At 47.5% G+C, this 20,790-nt stretch overlaps 1 protein-coding gene across 2 annotated transcripts in view; it reads right to left on the bottom strand.

The window, feature by feature from the left end:
* The window catches only part of TMEM255A (transmembrane protein 255A), a 32,045-nt gene that overhangs the window by 8,194 nt on the left and 3,061 nt on the right, over positions 1–20,790 (bottom strand). The window contains exons 2-7 of one of the 2 annotated variants that reach the window (XM_074883145.1): positions 19,213–19,355; positions 14,714–14,776; positions 9,046–9,135; positions 7,087–7,149; positions 5,942–6,030; positions 934–1,096 (exon numbers count right to left, since the gene is read on the bottom strand). In XM_074883145.1, coding sequence (XP_074739246.1) covers positions 934–1,096; positions 5,942–6,030; positions 7,087–7,149; positions 9,046–9,135; positions 14,714–14,776; positions 19,213–19,355 — 611 coding nt within the window. The remainder of the gene's footprint in view (positions 1–933; positions 1,097–5,941; positions 6,031–7,086; positions 7,150–9,045; positions 9,136–14,713; positions 14,777–19,212; positions 19,356–20,790) is intronic. The other variant, XM_074883146.1, reaches the window with a different exon arrangement.

The raw sequence follows: 20,790 nt of genomic DNA, 5'->3' as shown, positions 1-20,790 counted from the left end.
ACTGCTGTTCACAGACACTTCCATACATCTATTTCTGCAGAGGTTTACAGGCTGTCTGGTGTGGATCAAATCTCAAAAAGCCGTGATGCACAGCTGGAAACGCGTCTCCCGTTTTGTTTGGGAAGATCGTGGGGAGTCTGAAAAGAGTGTAGGAAAGTTCAGAGTTCTAAAATAAGGCACCCTTAGTGCAGGGCCCAAAATTTGTTTGTAAGAAAAATGTATTGCCAGGACAACAAATGCTCTTTTCCGAGTGTCTCATTTTGTATTATTCACAAGACACTGAAAAAAACCCCAAATTTATCTGTCAAATGTTTGGTTTTCCCCATTGATTTGACCTCTGCAGAACAAAACTGTATGGAAGGTAACAGGCAGCCTGGTTAAGTGAACGTATTTCAAAGCTCACATTATCAGAACAGCATTTTTTTCATTATCTGAAGTTTGCAATCTGGTTTTGGTCCCCAGTTTACCCTCTTGGATTCTGCACCATGAAGAAACTAGATGGGGAGTTTCAGCCCAATATGGCTGCTTAAACAGTCTGTAAAGCTCAGAACCCTACTACTGCTATAAAATCAACAATTCATGAACAACCACCACACATTTCCTTGTAGAAGGTCAATGCTATGAAAAGGAAGATCAATTTTTAATAAAGAGCTTATTTTCATTCATCCCAGTATTACCAACACCTTTTGAAAATACAGTTTCCCAATTCTGTTCATCTTTTCTAATTGTGTTCAGGTGGTGACACCAGATCAGAAAAGTGAATCATTTCCACTTTCTCCTTACAGTTATCTCATGCCCTTCTTTCCAGCCTGATTGCAGTGATGCACAGATCATTCGCACTGAAATACCAATAGCTGTTTTCATGATTATTTTTAAAAGGCAATTTGTCTGATTTGTTTCATTTAATGCACAGAGAAATTGGTACCATCTTACCATGTCTTTAAAGCCTCCAAGTATCGCTGCTGTAATGATCCCTAGGAACAGCCCCACTATGTTCAGAATCGTTGCCGACCAAAGCAAGTGGTAAAGGTGGATGATGTCCTGGCAGCTGCTGACATCAATGTATTCATAGTAGCCTCCAGAAATCTCTACTCTGCTAGATTAGAAAAACAATAATAATGATAAAAAAAATGCACTGCAAATCATAAAGCCTAAGCACTTCTGTTGGACAGTAAAATGCATTCTGCAATTTAATGATACCCTGGACCTAACTACGGAGGAAGTGGGGATAAAGCCTGCTAGATCCCATGCTTGTGGCATCTGAGATCTCCCTGCATGACAACGGCAGAAAACGGCTTGATCTGTTGTGAAACAAACAAGTCCTGCAAGGTCTGCAAATACTCAAATGACCTTGAGTCTGAATCTGCCTCTTATTTCTATCATCTGCAATCTCCACAGAGATCCTGGAGGCTTCCCAAGGACAAACCAGTCTTGGAATTACCCAGGGAAATCAGTCTGTGCCTTGAGGAGCAGCAGCTGCCCCTTGGGGCAGTGCTGGCTGCTCCTCACAGCCCCACGAGCAGCTGGGTGCTGTAAGGGCACAGGACAGCACAGCTGGCTCCCTGGCACCCCAGCACTGGGGCACAAAGCACGTCCAACTAGCAGCTCTGCTCCAGCTGCCTGACCTTTGCAGCTTTATACGGCATGGGCTTGCAGGACCCCTGGAACCCTGGCAGAGAGAGGTCCTTCTGCTCACATTTTTAAGCTTTTCCACATGCAGAAAAGAGATAGAGAAAACTTGGTCGAGTCCAATTAGGTCATTATTTTGGAAAGGGAAGAGTGGCTCCTGCAACATGTAGGCTGGCGTCTCGCAGGTCAGATTCTTCAGTAATGACTTCTCTCCGACTGCTGCTTGGGGGAATAGGCTGGCCTTTGGCATAGCTTACCAGATATAGGGGGTACAGCAAATTTCCCTTAAGGAAACATATTTATTGGGGTCAAACAATACTAAGGGCTGATGGATGACTTATCTCCCAGCTCATATATCGGGTTAGGCTCAAACTGCCCGAGGGCTTTGAGGAAACGGGGAAGAACAGGTTTGTATTTAAGGCCAAGAAGCAGGAGGTACAGGCTCAGCTCCCTAGCAGACTCTGCAAGGCCTGCAGGAACTTGCCCCCTTTCAGAAGAGCCACCCTCCTTCCCTCATTACTCAATTTCAGTCTCTTCTTTTCCTTTTTTCCATATCTTGTTGTAGCAGGCCACTGCTGAAGACACTGCAACGAGGGGTTGACTTTGACTTGTTTAGGCAACTGCTTGACAGAATCCCTTGGGAGATGGTCCTGAAGGGTATAGGGGTCCAGGAAGGCTGGGCACTTTTTAAGAACGAAGGCTTAATGGCACAGGAGCAGGCTGTCCCCAGGCGCTGTAAGAGAAGCCGGCGCCAGAGAAGACCACCCTGGCTGAACAGGGAGCTTTGGCTGGAACTCAGGGAGAAAAGGAGAGTTTACCGCCTTTGGAAGAAGGGGCTAGCCACTCACAATGATTACAAAGATGCTGTGAGGCTATGCAGGGCAGAAATCAGGAGGTCTAAAGCCCAGCTGGAAATTAATCTGGCTTCAGCAGTCAAAGATAACAAGAAATGTTTCTATAAGTACTTCAACAGCAAAAGAAAGACCAGGGAGAGCCTCCATCCCCTGCTAGACACAGGAGGAAGCATGGTAACAAGTGATGAGGAAAAGGCTGAGGTCCTTAATGCCTTCTTTGCCTCAGACTTTAATACTATCTGTATTGAGGGAATCCAGCCTCCTCGGCCAGAAGAGACTGGGGGAACGACCCCCCCCCATTCCAGGAGGAGATAGTCAGTGACCTACTGCATCACACAGACACACACGAGTCTATGAGACCGGATGGGATACACCTGAGGGTGCTGAAGGAGCTGGCTGGGGTGCTCGCCAAGCCACTTTCCATCATTTCCCAGCAGTCCTGGCTGACCAGGGAGGTCCCGACAGATCGGAAATTGGCCAATGTGACGCCCATCTATAAGAAGGGTCGGAAGGATGATCCGGGAAATTACAGGCCTGTCAGCTTGACTTCGGTGCCCGGGAAGCTGATGGAGCAGCTAATCCTGAGTACTATCACACAACACATGCGGGACAACCAGATGATCAGGCCCAGTCAGCATGGGTTTATGAAAGGCAGGTCCTGCTTGACAAACCTGATCTCCTTCTACGACAGGGCAACCTACTTATTGGATGAGGGAAAGGCTGTGGATGTTGTCTACCTTGACTTTAGTAAGGCCTTTGACACTGTTTCCCACAGCATTCTCCTGGCAAAACTGGCTGCTTGCGGGTTGGATGGGCACACGCTTTGCTGGGTAAAAAACTGACTGTGTGGCTGGGCCCAAAGAGTTGTGGTGAACGGAGTTAAATCCAGTTGGCAGCCGGTCACGAGCGGTGTCCCCCAGGGCTTGGTTTTGGGGCCACTCCTGTTTAACATCTTTATTGATGATCTAGACAAGGGGATCAAGTGCACCCTCACTAAATTTGCAGATGACACCAAGTTGGGTGGGAGTGTTGATCTGCTCGAGGGTAGGGAGGCTCTGCAGAAAGACCTGGACAGGCTGGAGCGATGGGCTAAGGCCAACTGGAGGAGCTTCAATAAGGCCAAATGCCGGGTGCTGCACTTGGGCCACAACAACCCCCAGCAGCGCTACAGGCTTGGGGAGGAGTGGCTGGAGAGCTGCCAGTCAGAGAGGGACCTGGGGGGGGGTGATTGACAGCCAGCTGAACATGAGCCAGCAGTGTGCCCAGGTGGCCAAGAAGGCCAATGGCATCCTGGCTTGTATCAGCAATAGTGTGGCCAGCAGGGACAGGGAAGGGATCTTGCCCCTGTACTCGGCACTGGTGAGGCCGCACCTCGATGACTGGGTTCAGTTTTGGGCCCCTCACTACAAAAAGGACATTGAATGACTCGAGCGTGTCCAGAGAAGGGCAACGAAGCTGGTGAAGGGTCTGGAGCACATGTCGTACGAGGAGCGGCTGAGGGAACTGGGGGGGTTTAGTCTGGAGAAGAGGAGGCTGAGGGGAGACCTCATCGCCCTCTACAACTACCTGAAAGGAGGTTGCAGAGAGCTGGGGATGAGCCTCTTTAACCAAGTAATAAGCGATAGGACAAGAGGGAATGGCCTCAAGTTGTGCCAGGGAAGGTTTAGACTAGATATTAGGAAGCATTTCTTTAAGAACGGGTTGTTAGGCATTGGAATGGGCTGCCCAGGGCAGTGGGGGAGTCCCCACCCCTGGAGGTGTTTTAGAGTCGTGTTGACATAGCACTTAGGGATATGGTGTAGTTGGGAACAGTCAGAGTGAGGTTAATGGTTGGACTAGATGATCTTCAAGGTCTTTTCCAACCTAGATGATTCTGTGATTCTGCAAGGAGACAAGGATTTTAAGCAGAACTGAGGCAGAGTGCAAACACAGGTTGTAAAAACCTGTATGTTAGCCTGCATGACCTCTGTATAACCTCAGCACATACCGTGACTGCCTTTAACAATACAACCTGTATGTGCTGTTTGCGCGAGCTCGTTCCTATGGAGATGTGTGAGTGTAAAGCTCTCAGCGAGCCTTGGTGTACCACCAAGAACATTCAGCATTGTACAGATAAGTACAGCATGTACTTATTAATGGGAAGGGGCTCGTCCAATGCTGCCACAGCCAGTGTTCTCAGCATCAGGAAGGATGCAAGATTGCTGTCACTTTTTCTATACTTTCCATCCTTTATATAGTATGTGAGCTCACCAGCCTTAAGTGTCCTTGCCTTTCTTACTGAGATACCAAAAGAACCAGCACCTCCTCAGTGCAGAACACTTGTGTGGTACTAAGCAAGACTGAGATGGTAACAACTGATATGTCAGAGAGGGTAAAACGGTTCAGAGGTGGCCTGACTGGGGGAAAAAAAAAAACAAAAACAAACAGAAAAGTTGAAAGTTTTTCTATTCCATTCTCTGTGTATTGCTGTCTTCAGCTAGTAACAAGGGATCACGTTAAGTAAACTGTCAAAGGAAAGTGTGAGCTTCACCCCTCTGCAGTGGCTTCCACAGAAACAAAGTCCTACAGAGACCAGGGATTACCCTTCCCAGCATGTGGAACCACCCTCTCCCAACAGCAGCTTTTGATCTTCCTCTACCACAATCAATAATTTAAGTGGGGGCCAGCCCAACTAAGTACTGTGAGAAATGCCAAGCCTGAAACAGCCCTAGGCAAGAGCCAGCGCTAAAAAGATCAGTTTATTAATTGCTTGCTGACACACATTAGACACTCCAAATGATATAAGCAGCACATGCTGTAAATTGTCTTAGGCACAGGAGCCAGATGCAATGATGGTGTGATCACTATGCAGTGGTTCTTGATTGGTAACCACCCTTCTGACTCATCTTTGCACAGTGCTGGTACACCTTCCAGTCTCTTGTGACCATGAAAGATATTCACTGGGCAGAAAGGGCACTGATCTATGAACATGCAGGTGGCACCAGCCTGCGAACTCTCCTCCCTGTTAGCAAGGTGGGGAATGAAACAGTGATGAGGTGAGGAGGAACAGCGTCCCAGTTTTTACATCTTCAATCTTCTAAAACAAAATAAACCCCAGAAAACAAACAGTGCCAACAGAGAAGGAAGGTGTTAGGACAAGGGACACTCAAGGGAAAAACTGGGGAAGGCACCAAGCACTGAAGTCATGGAAACTCCTGCCCTCTTCATTTTTCCAGCTGGGCTGGCCCAGAGCATGCTCACCCAATAGCTAGTATGGCTTTAGTGTATTTCATACACCCCTTTAACTTGGTTATCTTTTGCCTGAGAGTCCTTGTGGCTAGCAACCACAGCTTAAGATCCCTTCCCACACCAGCTGTCATGAACAGATACTTTGCTCCTGGCCCTTCAGACACCTGCAAACCAGCATGACCAACGCTTGCCCTTCCCACAGCCAGGAATGGTATTTTTAGCTTACTCACTTTCCACAGTTGTACAGGTCACAGCAGAAGCAGGTGTTGGTTTTTATTTTCGGTGTGCAGGGTGCACGGCGCTGTGGGTGACAGATTGCCTGTGTGAATACAGAAAAAAATACATAAAGCACATAAGAGCATAATCATCAAACATGGTTTCTGCTGCTATTTGGCCTGCTCTACATGTGGATTTTGCACTGATCTCCAGATTAGCCCCAGGCAGACTTTTTCTTTCCTTATCTTGCAGCACAGCTCCTACAAGATACACAGTTATACTGGAATAAAGACGCACTAGACTAGAACAGACCAGTGTTTCCTTTCACCATGGGGAAGTCATAGATAAGCAGATGCCTGCATAGGAAAGGGGCTGTGCAACTCTTAGAAGCAGCCAAGACCTTGCTGAACTAACACTCTTCACCACATAGCAACTCAGAGCAAAGAGTAGTCAATAGCATGACACAAACTGAGAGCAAGATTCCCATATTGGTGAATAACTGACTGAAGCAGTTAATTGCCTGCTTGTGGGTAGTAATACCCAAGCTCACATGGACAGTCTTTGGGCTGAAAAAATGGACCCCACCAATGCCACTAGGTAGTACTTACTTTTCACCTCAAGCAGGCATTTTAATTTGGAATATTATGGGTATTCAAAACTACTTGGGAACTTGCGAGGAAATCTCAGAGACTCTCAGGGCACAGCAAAGGCAGTCAAAGATGTCCACACACACTATCAGTATGCGGCAGGAGCATCCGTCCCCAGTGGGCTTCTCTTTGGAGAGACAATAGACAGCACAGCTGCAGAGGCTGGTATATGTTGCTTGTATCCACAGAAATTACTGATGTCTGAACTCTTAACTTACCACCCTGCTTCAGCTGCACATTCATTACAGGAGATTAGAGAAACCAGTGTGTTTTCCTGGCCCCCATCCTCTCCTCTCCACCTGCTCCTTCACTCATGTGGCAGCACCGAGCATGGAAGAATCCACTCCCCGAGTCCTCCCAGCATCCCACTCCTCCTCCAGGCCCAGCTTCCCACCCCCTCCTTGCTTCGCAGACCTCCGGGACACTGGAGTAGCAGCCTGGCAGCAGGTTCCTCCACCTGCACCATGAAGCCAGCCCCTTCATGGAGACAGCACAGCTGAACCCGCTCTCACCTCAGGTGGGGTTGTACTCTTGGAGTAGTACTGACATCGCCCTGCGTACAGTGGCCTCAGATCCTGCCGACGAAAAAGCACCAGGCTTAGCACTGCAGCAAAATCAAAATCAGCTAGCTGGTGCGGGGGACTAGGCTTTAGGGAGATCCTGCTCTTGCATCAGCACCTCAGTACAGTGGCTGTTCTGCAACATCCCCACCCACAGCAGCCCCCCTACCCCGGCCCCCCTGAGCCCCAGGTGATGTTTAACCCTGGTCCTTGGAGGCACATATTTGTTGCAGCTAGCACAGGAGGTGCAGGCTCTTTAGCTGTGCTGGTTTGCGTGAGGGCTGCCACCCCGAACTGAATGATTCATTCCTCATACCTCCAGACATCCTAGGGCTGCCTGACATGTTTCCAAGGGTTCTTCATCCTGAATCATACCAATTTCTCATTAAATTGTTGGCTTTTGGGGCTCTTGAGTGACTTGTGGGAAAGCTCTGGAAGATTACCAATGGCTCAGCCTGCAAACATGCATTAATGTCTCACTTTGGGGCAGCCTGGTCCCCAGGGCAAAACCTCAGGGAAAGCAACACTGGATGTGTGGTCACACCAGCAAACCCTTCCTAGGAGCAGCTGGACTTGCTCTCTGGGCATCTGATCCACAGCTTGGGGTGGTAGGGCAGCGGCAGGCAATAAGGGGAACGCTATGTGCTAGTGTGGCAGGAGCACGTCTCCAGCAAGACCGTGACATTTTTTGACTGTTAGGGGGTGAAGCGAGGCCAAAAGCAGGTCTGTTCATCAAGAGGCAGAAACCAGAGCCCTTGTTATGCCAACTGCTCAGCTCTGGCTGCCTCAGACAGGCTGACATCCCCAGGGCCAGACGGGAGGACGTGCCAGCTCATGCCATCACCCAACCCATGAGGTCAGCACCTAAAAATCCCAAAACAAGTCTGTGAGGCTCAGACCCACACAGCCAGGATCAGGAGTCAAAGGAGCTTCACCTTTTTATCAAAGCTAATGCTTCACACGCCCTCACAAGGGGGGTGAGAGATGGCCAAGACTTGCTGGTTGCATCCAGACAGTTGGAGACCTATCACGCAGCTGAGCAGAACTGCCCTTTGCTCTGCCAGCAAACCCTGCCATCCAGCTGTCTTTCTACCTTTGGAACGCTCAGGGGCAGGAAAGGGGAGCCGGCTTTACAAGGAGAATAACAAGCAGCTGACATGGGGAGTTTCCACTTCATGGGTAATTCTGATCTTCTGAAATTCCTTTCCATTCTGATCAGAAATAAACCCCAAATCTGTTTTTTTAGTCCCATTTTGCCAAAAATTAAAAAAAAAAAAAAAGTCATCAAACTGCAGAGTTGCAGGGCAAAAATCTGTTTGCAGTTATAAATTCCAAATAGGAAGTTGAAATGGAATTGTGGTTTTTCATTTCTATAGTACTAACTGAAGCTTTTGCACATCCCACTGTACTAGTGAATTGGTCATGACAGCAGTAGCTCGTATTTTTTTAAGTCATTGAATGGAAACTGAGAACCTACTGCAAGTGCTTCCTGTTTATACTGTAGCACTTTAATGAGCTTCGTATCAAATTGCTTCATTCTACAACATCCAGTAGTTCAATCAGCATTAAGAACGACCTCTGCTAACATTTAAAATACAATAGATGTTACTGCTCATATACTGTCCTAGGCAACAGCTGTAATTCACATTACATCTTACAGTTTTGAGACTCAGTAAACACATAAAGGACACACAAAAAGTAAAGCAAAGTTTTAAGATCTTAATGCTTGCTGCTAATTTCAAAACATTTTTTAAAAACTGATATATTTTTCTAAAGTTTGACTTAAAACAGCATTCAGCACATGACATATTTACAGGATTTGATGTGGCCTGACCCAGGATTACAGACACCATTACTTGTTTTCCTAGGGTAAAAGCATTGCAGGACCTGTGTTTTCCTGGAAGCACTTACTATGTGTCTGGCAGCAAAGACACCGTCTACTATGGCACAGCAGAACGCAGCAATGACACCAAAGCTGATGAAGACGATCGATGCAACCAGCTGAGAAAGGAAAACAAAGCAAAGTATCATCTGCTTCTCCACAACCAAGCGTTTCGTGCCCTCTCCACAAGGATACGTAAACCACAGTCAATAAGCCCTCAAGCAATCAATGACCCAAATGTTTGCCCAGGCTGCACAGACGGGTCTCATTGAAGGCAATGGGATGTGCATCTCAAAGAAGAGCGTCTGCTCCTGCAAGGCAGCAGGAGTAGCAGCCTTGTGCCAGACTGGTTCTCTGGGGACTTGATATTGTAATGCAAGTTTTTCCGTGACTCCAAAGTGCTAAACTTAGGCTGAGGATACACCTCCTTTTCTGGCTGCTACTGTCCTTAACTACACCCCGGAGAAAAAGGAGGGGGATTTCTTCTCTCTCCCCATCCTGGAGCACTGTTCACTGCTCCTGTGAGCGCCTCCCAGGCTGTAAGGACACAGGAGACTGCTGTATGCAAACCTCTCTGGTGGGACTGCACCTTCAGGAAACAATGCTTTCATGCATGCATAAGCACAAAGCCATGAGACCCCCCCAAGACAGGTGACCACCTAGGTCATAGGTGTTGTACACCCTCACAGCAGCCTGGCTGGGCTCCTTGGTGCCAGGTTGTGGCTAGCGCAGCCCATGGGGCCTCCCCCTGGCTTGGGGGAGCTGCAAGGAGAGAGATCTCCACCTTCAGCTCAAGGAGGGAAGTCAGACAGGTCTGATGCTCTTCCACTGGCCCCATCCTGCCCATTAGGGTAAAAGCATTCAGAAGGTAAACCAGAAATAACCAAACCCCAACCCAGGTAAGAGAAGCAAAGTCTCTATTCCCACTATGCCACTTTAAACACCACCTCTGCCGAAGTGCCAGTGTTCAGCTGGGGGAACCAGGCATGAGTGCTGCCACGACCCCTCTCCTCACTCCCAGCAGGCTCCAGACCAGCTCATCACACACAGAGCTCCCAATACTGATCCCAATCCCCCTCGCCAAAGCACACGGGGGATATCGACAGAACTGGGGTGGGAGGGCAAGTGTGGCCTTCAAACACAGGTTCACGAAGACATAGCTTGGGGAACAGCGGTATTTCCATTTAAAGAACTGAAAGCTTTAGTGGGTTTTTCCCTGGTGGTTTTCTACTCCAGCAATCACAGCCTTCAAGTGTCAGTCGCTGGCAGCTGTTAAAAACTGCTTCTCCACAAGTACAAAGGTGGCTATGGTCATCAGAAGCATTCAGCAATAGTAAAAATCACAAATAGCACAAATACAAAAATAAGAGTTAGCTTGGTCAGCACTGACAGGTATCTGGGGTCTCCTGACACAGGGATTGTTTTTTAGAGCTCCAGGTGCTAAGTCTGCTCAAAAACCTTGGTTCCTGCCACTGCACGAAGATCCAGTTCTGCGAAAGACAAGCCATGCCTCTTGACAAATACAAGCCAGAAGTGTCCTATATGTGTTTTTAAAGTATCTCAGCATTTTTAGGTTAATCACACTGTTTTTACCAAAACCTCCCTCAGTGAAAACAGACGTTCCTCCAGCAACATCCGCATGCAGATCAGGTCAGTTTGAGCAATGAGTGAAGATACAGGAGGGCTCACTTGGGACAGTGGAAACAGTCCCTATACAATTGGCTTACTTCAGTTAGTTTCAGAGTGAGAGAAAATAAAATGGTTTTCTAGATGAGGCAAGTATTCAAGATGTACGCTGTCCTACCGCAAATAAAAACTGCAGCAGTAGATAGAGCAGACTGTGAAATTAACCCAGTGACCATACAAACAAGTCATGGTCACTAGTAACAAGCTGTTACTGGAGTATTAGATGCTGTGCCACAGAGTACTTGCAGATGGCAGCAGGTGACAAGTTTTCCAGGATCACGTCCTATGCTGGGACCTTGTTTCTGCCAGCTATAAACACCAGGCTTTCCTCCCCACTCAGACCCACACCATCTCCACACCTGGACCATAACTTGCACTATCCATTACAGCAGTCACACTGTTTCACTACCACAACCAGTGAAACCACACAAGGGGAGAAAGCACAGCCTCTTACAGTCTCGCTGGGAGAAATAGGTTTTATGGATTAGGTTATTTTGAGGGAAGTTTAGTTCCTATCTGTACTGTCCTTTATTTCATACATACACGAAAGAGGATATTCTCCCTAGATAGCATGACCCTTGGAGACAGGAAGTGAGCCAAACACTAAATATAGACAATTAGGGTATTTGTCAGTCACCCCTGCTTGCAGATAGGAGCTAATATGGTTATTTAAAATAATACAAAGTTAATGATGATACTTTCATAACATCCCTACTACAATACAAGCATCCAGTGTTAGAAATGGATTTGCCCACTTTATTTACACAGAGTTTCCTCTCTCTCAGCTGGAGAAAGAAAAGCCTGAAAACCAAACACTGAGAATTTGCAATAATCAAACAGGAAATAAAACCATACAAATTAATTTTAAAAATCCCATGGTTGTCAACTGATCTCATGATTTCCCAAGAAGATTTTTGATTTGGGGTTGCCAATACCATCACTGTAGCAAGCAGAAGTCCTTCTCAAGAGCTGTGTGATATTAGTGATTGGTGTTCGCCCATCTAACTCCTGCCAAAGTCAGCCGCACCAGGTCGCGTTCGGACAAGAAAAGACAAACTGCGTTCAGCTAGCGCAGGAACCACGAAGCAGGAGTGTCCTGGGCTGAGGTTCCCTTTAGGCCACAGTCCAGAAACACATGAGCTGTGAAGCTGTCGGTTATTACTTTTCCATGGCGCAGATGACTGTCACAAAGGCACGTAAAACGCTGACGCCTTATTTGAGAACTGCTGAGCAGGCAGCTTGGGTGTAAGTCAGAGCTGCCTGCAGCGCTGGCGGGCAGGCAGTGCTGGCAGGCAGGCAGGCAGTGCCGCTGGCCCTCCCTGGGGGGATGAAAGCTCTCCCTTACTTTGACAAGTGGGAAGTGCAGACGCACAGCTTGAAAGCCAATACACTCGGGTGGGAAAAACAGGAGAGGTCTATTCCAGTCAGCAGGCTGGAGAGAAGTGAGGAGTGCTGCTTCAGGTTAGCTCTCCCCGTCAGCCACTGGCTTGCTTGACTCCTCATGCTCCCCAGCCAGCTTATGGACAGAAACACGCACAAGAACACGGCAGCAGAAGTTGCTTTTAGCTCTTTCTGCCATCACTGAGGAGCAACTGCGTAACAAACACCAAGACTGCCTTTTAGCAAACTAGGACACCGGGGAAGTTCACAGAAGATTAAAAAAAAAAAAAAACCCTGCACTGCCAGTGGTTTTATGGAAACATGTAATGGACAAAGCTGCCACTGTAAAGTGCTCCTGGGCAAGGAGGAGATGTGACTAAAGCACAGGGACAATAAGTGACAGCTACTGCATGTCCTCTCTGCAGTCAGAGCAGAGACACACTAGCTGCCAACAGAGGCAGCAGTGACGTAATCCCCGCAAAGCTGGGTCATGTGTGCTTTTTAGGACACGAAATGACAGAGATGAAAAAAATAAACACGGGCTACCCAGGTCTCTTTAGAAGAAAGAAATAAGTCAAGTCAGAGCCACACTGTCACTCATGGGCACTCCTGTGAAGAACGCAGGACTGGCATAAAGTGGTGATTGCTCAACCAGACCCTGACGTGCTGCTAATACATGATGAGCAAGAGGCTTGGAAAACCTGCTAGGACAGAAAGAACAGGACATGTTGCTCTTGCAGAGCCAGGGTAAAAACAACAAAAAATATCCACTGGGAAACCCGCCTCCCCTGCACACTGCCTGACTGTGGGAAAGGCAGTTTTCCTCTCCTACAGGGCCTGCCTCACCCTCTCCCTCCTGCTCTGCAGGGAGCACCCTACTTGCAAAGCTGAGGGCAAGGCAGCCCAGCCAAGCCTATGGATTAGGACAAGCAGGAATTTCTCCCAACTCCCTCTGCAGCTTGGAAAACGTGCTTTAGCCTTGGCCAGCAGCACACCCTGCTAACCTGATCCCTGAGGCCCCTCGTGGAGGCAGCTCCATCCCTGCAAAAGCAGGCAACAGCGCTGGGCCAGGGGGACAGGCTGCAGGGACAGCACAATCCCCCCTTGGCCCTGTGCAACCTCATGCAAGGAAGGCTAGAGAGATCTCGCTGCCAGAGCACGGGGCAACCGCTGAGGAGGGGGATTGCAGCCACTCGCCCAGGAGAGCCAAGCGGAGGTAGGAACGCCCACAGGGTGCTCCAGGAGCTGGACGGTACCTCCCCACATGCTACCTCTAGCCAGCCACACGCGGCAAGCAGAGAGAACTGGCTAGGCAAGATTGAGCTCGACAGCCTGCCGAGACCACATCAGGTACCAACTTCTTTTGATCTCTCTCTACCTGCACCTTTTGTTAAATTCTCCCAAAAGACTTCCCCACACCCTAGGCCCTGTTACTGACACCTCCAAGCACTACAGTCCCTAGCTTAAGGCACAGGCAGGAAGATGAGGGGTTTGTGAAACAGCACCTGCAGGACACGTTTAGGGGTCACCAGAGACCCAGCCAAGACCACACAACTCTCCTGTGCTTGCCAAAGGGGATAACCTTGGCCAGCTCTGTCCCCCCGCTGCACAGACACACCCCCCCCCACCCCAGCACAAGCGCAGTTGTGATCGTATCGTATCAGCAGTGTCGGTCTCATCTGCTTTGTGCTATCTGCATGTTCACTGCCCACTTGCTCTCTTCTGAATGTTGCTCCCATGGGATGGGACACCAGAGACCCGCCTAGACAGTGGCTGCCCAGCCCCAGCACACAAAAGCCTCCTTGCAGTGTGAGGAGGGAACCAGAGAGCGCTGTGGTCCACACATCTGGTCTAGTCAGTGTCTTCTGTGCTTCTCAGGTCCCCAGCTGCTGCTGTACAGCATGCAAAGTTTCTTGGTTTTCCTTCCTACCTGAAGATGTGTTTGGAGACAAGGACCAGCAACACGCGTGTTAATCAGCAACACCGGAGAAGCTGGTTGCTTTTCAGTTACACCAGTCTTCATGTTTTTCATCATGCCGGTATCTTGAGTGAATTATCCTCTAGACATACCTAGAGTAGAGAGCTCTGAGCACTCCTGTCCTCAGGAAGGACTTTCTGCTGGGCCCTCTAAGGGCTTTTACCTCCAGTCTCTGGGCTGGCTGTTACACCACCTGCTTGATCATCTTCTCTATACTTTGCTTAGAACAGAAAGCAGCCAAAAGCAATTTTTGCAGAGCCCCAAGCCTCTACAAATTTATTTTAAATCTTTTAAAATAAATGTATTATGTATATGTTATTTGCCATATTATGTAAGCGCTGGGCATGAGTCTGTGAAGCACTGACTCTCCTGAAAACTCCAAACGCTCAGTCTCAAGCCCTTTAAGAAAATCCCACTGTGTTCAATGAGACTGTGTGTAGTCACTTTGTGCTTCCTTGACCATTTTTTTTTTTTTTTTAATTTACAAATATCTGGGTTAACAGCCTTGTTCTCCTGGGCTGCCAGAAACCACCTCTAGTCCTCAAGAGGTATGCAACACAACCCTGAAAGAGTTAGGAAAACCAGTAATACTCTTTACATACAAAATGTGAATTACTGTCGTTTTTTAAAAAAAGTTCTTATAATGAACTTACCATTTGCCTTTTGTTTTCTATTAAGTTTGATCCAATTATTCCAAGAAACGACCCAAAACCAAGCTGAAAAACAACATATTGTTAGCATTTAGATCAGGATGATATCCAACATATTTTACATAGACAGAACACAATTAAATCCAGAAGCAGCAAAAGAACATACTGCGGATGTGTGAGTACTCTTCCTTCAGCAAGGAATCAGTGGAGTCTCTCACTAGTAGGAACTATGAAGTGTATCCCTTACGTGACACTAAAAGCATGTGTAGAAACCAAAAGGATGAGTTCTGAATTCCATCCCCTCCCCAGTGATGCTGAGAAATGGCTGGTGGATGAGGATACACACTGCTGTCTTGGAACAACCCTACCTCCAGACGCAAACCTAGCAGGACCACATCACTAGCATCTCCAGGACCAAAGGTGTGATCAATCACCTAAGTTTTCAACTCGGAGAGCTTCCTGCTGTGAAGTATGAAATAGGGAAGAATTATACTCAGGAAGATTTAGCAGTTTTCTGCTGGCTTCTCCCTCATTTCCAGGGGTAAGGATGCAGGGTCTTCTACCAGAAGAGCTTACACCAGCCCAGCCAACAGAATAAGATACTCCAGCAAAACCATCTTTTCTTGCTGCCATAATTGACAACACTGTTCTTACTTCAGCTCAGTGAAGTCAGCCAGGAGTGTGATTTTCCATGTCCTTTCTCCATAGCCTTAAGCTATTTAGTCACACTAAATAAAAGTTTCTAGGCCAGAGCACACCTCAGCCAGGCCAGAAGCAGGGACTTCAACCAGGAAACACAGATTATGAGGGGAGATGCAGCAGTACTTCTGTGTCACACCAAGAAAGGTCTTTGATCAATACAGAGCATATCCAACTCCACTTCTATGGGTTGGCAAAATGAGAAATGCTGGAAGAGTCCTACAGTTGGACTGGTCGTATTAAACAGGTACAAATCCAGTCAATAGACTAGGGGGGCAGTGAAGATCCGGGTGAGAATGTCAAATAACTGGCCAACTCCTCAGGACGCAGAATAACGCACAAGACAAGCTGCAGTGATTCAAGAATGAGTCAACTAACGTGGAATCGATATTTTAAGATCCAGGGATAGAAAACAAAGGTTTAAGAAATCCGATACTAACAAGCAGAGGCACGTGCAGAGATTAGCAGATGCAAATGTGACTAAAAGTTGGGCTTAAATCTTTCCCTGCTCTGCTTAAGCCCAGTAACATTTGGTGCAGTGCCGCGGGCAGCACGGGCTGCTGGCGCAAACGGCAGAGATTAAAGTGGAGCAGCCGATCAGACTGCTGCTTCCCAGCTGCCTGCCCTGCACTCTGAGCTCTCGGAGACTGTTGTCCCCACATCAGGGACAAACTGCCATGGTAGGAAGCACAACAACAAAGCCAGGTGCTGCTTAGCACTGGGACAGCAGGCAGGCAGGGCAGAGAGCCAGGGGCACTGCTGAACTGCCCCAAACTGATCTGCCAGTGCTTCTGGGCTTATTGTTTTGTTCAGCTTGGGCAAGCAACAGCCCCCACCTTCTCCAAGTAACTGGAGTTTTACAGCTCAGTTTCAAGCCCAATACCTGGGAGATCCAGGCATTAGCAGCAACATGGATCCAGGCCCTATTTTCAGTCTGGTGATGTTTAGCAGCAAGGAAGTTGTGTGGCAACACACACCTAAGACAAATGCTCAAGAAAAACATTTTGTGCCCTTTGAGCTTGATCCAACACATTTAAGAGGAACGTCCACATGGTGTTTCAGAGCCGCCTCAAACCATAAGGTAAAATACTTAAGATAATTTAAGATGATTCCAAAAAAAGAAATTAGCAAGTCTGTACATCCAACAGATGAAGACCAAATTAATCAGTGGATTCTCATTAATTAATGGGCATTCTCATTGCATTAATGGAAAAACCACTCGTTCTTCTATGAATGGGGCAAAGAGATCTTAGTAGTCTGCATCACTTGCATCACTTATTTGCTGGTGGACCCTCTGGGATGTCTGTCTGAAAGGAGGACAGGACACAAAATGAATGTGCTTTTCCAGAGTAAAGCCCCAGGCCAACATGCTTGACAAGGAACCATTACAGAAGAGGTTTTCCAGTCAAAGCCTAAGAACGGTCAGTCATTTACACAGATGTCGGAACCTGGTATAACTTGGAGACAACACACATCTTACAGCTCAGGCATCCAGCCGCAGGCAAGGATATTTCCCACAGACACACAGTGGGGGTGTTCACAGATGTAGTCGTGAAGGTGTCAGTGGTTATGGAGGAGGGTAAAGGCAGCCTGGTTACAGGACATGTCATGGGACCCTCTGCTACAGCTTCTCCAGTTGCATCAATGAGAAACTGCACTGTTTGGGGGAAAAAAAAAAACAAACCAAAAAAACCCCCAACAAAACCCCAACCAAATAAAATCCCACTGATGTGTGGAAGGTCTCCAGTGCCCAGATCTGTCCTTCCTCTGGAGCAAAGACCAGGGAAGATTATCCCCAATATCAGACAACCACTTCTTTGCATGTTTCCTCCTTGCACAAGAGGTGTTTGCCCAAGACACACAAGTTAAAGGAGGAAAGAACGGTGCATTAGGCATGGCAGTGATGAGACATCTGATGTCCCATGAGAAGATCCCATCCATGGATCTGGGCCATGCATGAAGAAGCCACCCAGCACACAAAGAGACTTCTGGCTCTATCAGTTCCTTACCAATGCAGGGCACTCAGGGTATGACTAACAGTGGTGCACCACTAACGGTGCACAGAAACCCCCGATGGAGATGCGCGCAGGCCTAGCATTCACGTGAAGTTCTGGATGACAAGACCTGCAACGAGCTGCTTCTTTGGGGCTGTGGAAGCCACCTGCTTGGGGACAACTCACCGAGTACTCATGCACCACAGCAAGCCCTTTTTCCACAGTAAAGGGAGAAATCCCAGCTTGTTACGAAACATCAGCTATTTTAAGCACCTGCTGAAGCATCCAGCAGCACACTGAAATGTTTTTCTGTGCAGTGAGAGAGGTGAGGTCATTGCATATTTCCACACAGCGGATTAGTGAACTGAGAGGGGGAATTTGGTGACAAACACAAACTGTCAGGGTGCCTCTGAATAAAGTAACTCAACGCCCTTCCCGAGTCCAGGAATTCATTAATTCCTTGAGTAGACCAAATCTTATAAAAGCGTAAGCAATGCTGACGTTGCCGGAGCACAAATAGCATGGGCGATGTCAAGGGGATGTGAACAACAGGCTCTAGCCATCTGCATCAGTCTGCAGGACCTGCTCTGAAGCACGAGATTCAACTCGGGCTGACAGAGCGTAGGCTAAGTGCGGAGAGCTTGAATCCAGCCTATCACCTTTCTCGACACCTTCCTTCTATATTTCTCTTTAAAAAAAAAGATCAGGCCTAAATGCAAGAGTTACTGGGACAAGCCAGAAAATCACTCCTAAACCGAAGAGGCCAAATGTTCCATGCTAATGGCTGTAAAGTGGCTTTCTTCAGTCACAGAAGAGCTTGTCCACAGAGAACTATAAACCTCCCTGAGACCAGCAATATGTGGCAAATAAATCAAACCGCAACAAGGCAGGAACAAGTCTCCACCTAGTTATCTGGACTGGCTTTAAGCCTCCAACTTGGAGGCTCCAAACCTAAAGGCACAGCACTCCACAGCTGTTACACCAGGAGCCTCTAGCTGGGGGGCTGCACTTACGCTCAACCTGCTAAGACACCTAATTTGGCTGCAGCTCAGTCCTTTTTGTGCTTCTTTTTGAGCATGTCTCAGACACGCATAGGAACAGACCAGGACTTGCTTTCCAGCTCGTTAGACCTCTGCTCATGCTGGGAGGGGCATGATGTACTTGCCCCTTATGTTTCTGCAGGAGGTTATATATCTACTGGCAAGAAGGCTGGGCACCAGTGGTCTTCTCTAAATTAAGCCATTTGAAGCTACAAGATTGTCCTTTGCCCATTTTCATCTGTTGATAACAAAAAGAAGAAATGGATGTACTAGCTGCTTTGATGTGCATGCTCCCCTGGCAAGCTGCCACAGCTATTGCTAACGTGCTTCTCCTCATTCAGGGACTCTGAATCTGCAAGTGAACTTTGTGACCACGAGTTCACATGAACAGTATTTCAAGACCTGGTCTCTCAACTGTTCTTGGCACTGATGGTCCTTCTCTGCCTTACTTCTGTCCAGGGTTAATGTGATATATGCAAACAAAGAAGTTCTAAGGTTGCTTTGACTGACATAAGACCTATTTATCTGTCTCACTGTTAGCTCAAAAGCATGTTATTACCTAAGCTCAGAGGAAGCTGCCACTTGGATGGGATTTTTGCATGGGAATGAGCAGCAGGTGCAAAATAATAATAAAACAAATAAATCAAATGGCAATGAAGTAGCTGAGCATAATATTCAGGACAAGATCACCCTTTATAACATTCGCAGCATTACAAGGGACTTTGTAGGCAATAAGTTTTCTAGACCTACCTAGGAGTTCTATACTTACAATAACCCCTGGGTAATAACCTCCAACAGTCACATTTTGGGTTCTTGTTGTAGCAGCTAGGCCCACCGTTAGAATTAATACTGACACAATGAGGAGAGTCACAGTTACGTAGAGGGAATTTCTTTTTCTTCTATTGAACGACCCTAAAAACACACATACACAACAGAATTTGCTGATTCCATCTGGGGACAGTCACAGTACCGCAAACTTCTCCTCCCACCATCAATCACATCGTGGTGAAATTTCTTCTAACTTGAGAATATTTTTGGGTTCGGCTGTCGCTTTTCACCTTCACTAACATGCTCTATCAAGCATTACTAGGGCATCTGAATTCACATTTTCTTATCATTGACTTATCATTGCTCTGACGTAGATGAACAGAGCCTTAAGAACGGTAACTTGGCAAAGCTTATTTGGATACACGGGATCCTCCCAGCCCCTCTGGCCTGGGGCAAATGAACTAATGAGAAATATTACCATTAGGCATTTATATATTTTCTGATCTGTCTACTTACATCAAGCTAAATAACCACACTGTACGCCACTTGTTTTGAGGGGGAAAATCTTGGCTGTAATCATATCATAAGGCATCCACAATTTTCCATGCAAATGAGACATCACCAGTAACAGCCACTTCTCCTCCTCCTGTAGTATCATCCTCTACTTTCAGCAAGGACTAGGTATTTTTAGATGCTTGAATAATGAATTTGTGGATTAGTAAAACTCATCTGCAGCTGCCTGATTATGGTTTTTTTTCTTTTGTATATTTATAGATCTCCCAAATGAGCATAAATATAAAATAGTGATTCCATCAGCCAAGAGGAAAGCTGGCTGCAATGTTACGCTCAGCAACATCTTTAGGTGTGTTTGTTCAGCGTGTGCTCCGCCATCTTTACATCACTTTGTGGAACAGTCCTTCTGATTATATTTCATACATTATGTAGACATAACCCAGAACCTGTGAGAGTGGCTGGTAGGATAACAGACTGTAACAGTCCCCTGTTGTGCTCCCTGTGGGCTGCTGGGGCCACCCAGAATCCCATCCCTGCAGCCTGGGGCTCTCCAATGAACCCTGGGAGCAGGCAAAGGTATTTCCCAGCGCAGAGGCTCCCAAGTGATGTGCATGCTATCAGCACTTCTCAGAGTGTTTCAGAGAAGGGCAGGGACATGTCCCAAGACCAAGGAGCTGCTTCCACCATTGCTGAGTGTATTCCCTAATACAAACCATGTTGGGAACCCCCATCTGAGGTGTTCAGGGGCTCCCTGACAGCCTGTATGAGGTGAGATAAGACACCTGCAGAAAGGCCAGGAGGAAAGACTCAGCCAAGTCAAGCACAACCTCCTTGTCCAAATTCTCCAGAGAGAAGAGCACACCAGGCCTTGCTGAGCAGCTTTCTGTCTTGAAGGTATACGCCCCAGATGCCCAGAGGTCCTTCTTTAGGGTCTGCGTATATTTGCAGCACTGCTAGAGAGATCTTTTCACCCTAACAGCTATACCGATGCAGCCATACGGACACACACTGGTACAAATCATCTCCTTTCCTCTTCAGGGACAGCTCTCCCCAGGGAAGAGCACAG

Source organism: Strix uralensis, chromosome 13 (genome assembly GCF_047716275.1).
Source record: "Strix uralensis isolate ZFMK-TIS-50842 chromosome 13, bStrUra1, whole genome shotgun sequence".
NCBI classification, from domain to species: Eukaryota; Metazoa; Chordata; class Aves; order Strigiformes; family Strigidae; genus Strix; species Strix uralensis.
This window is presented reverse-complemented; position numbering and strand designations above follow the sequence as displayed.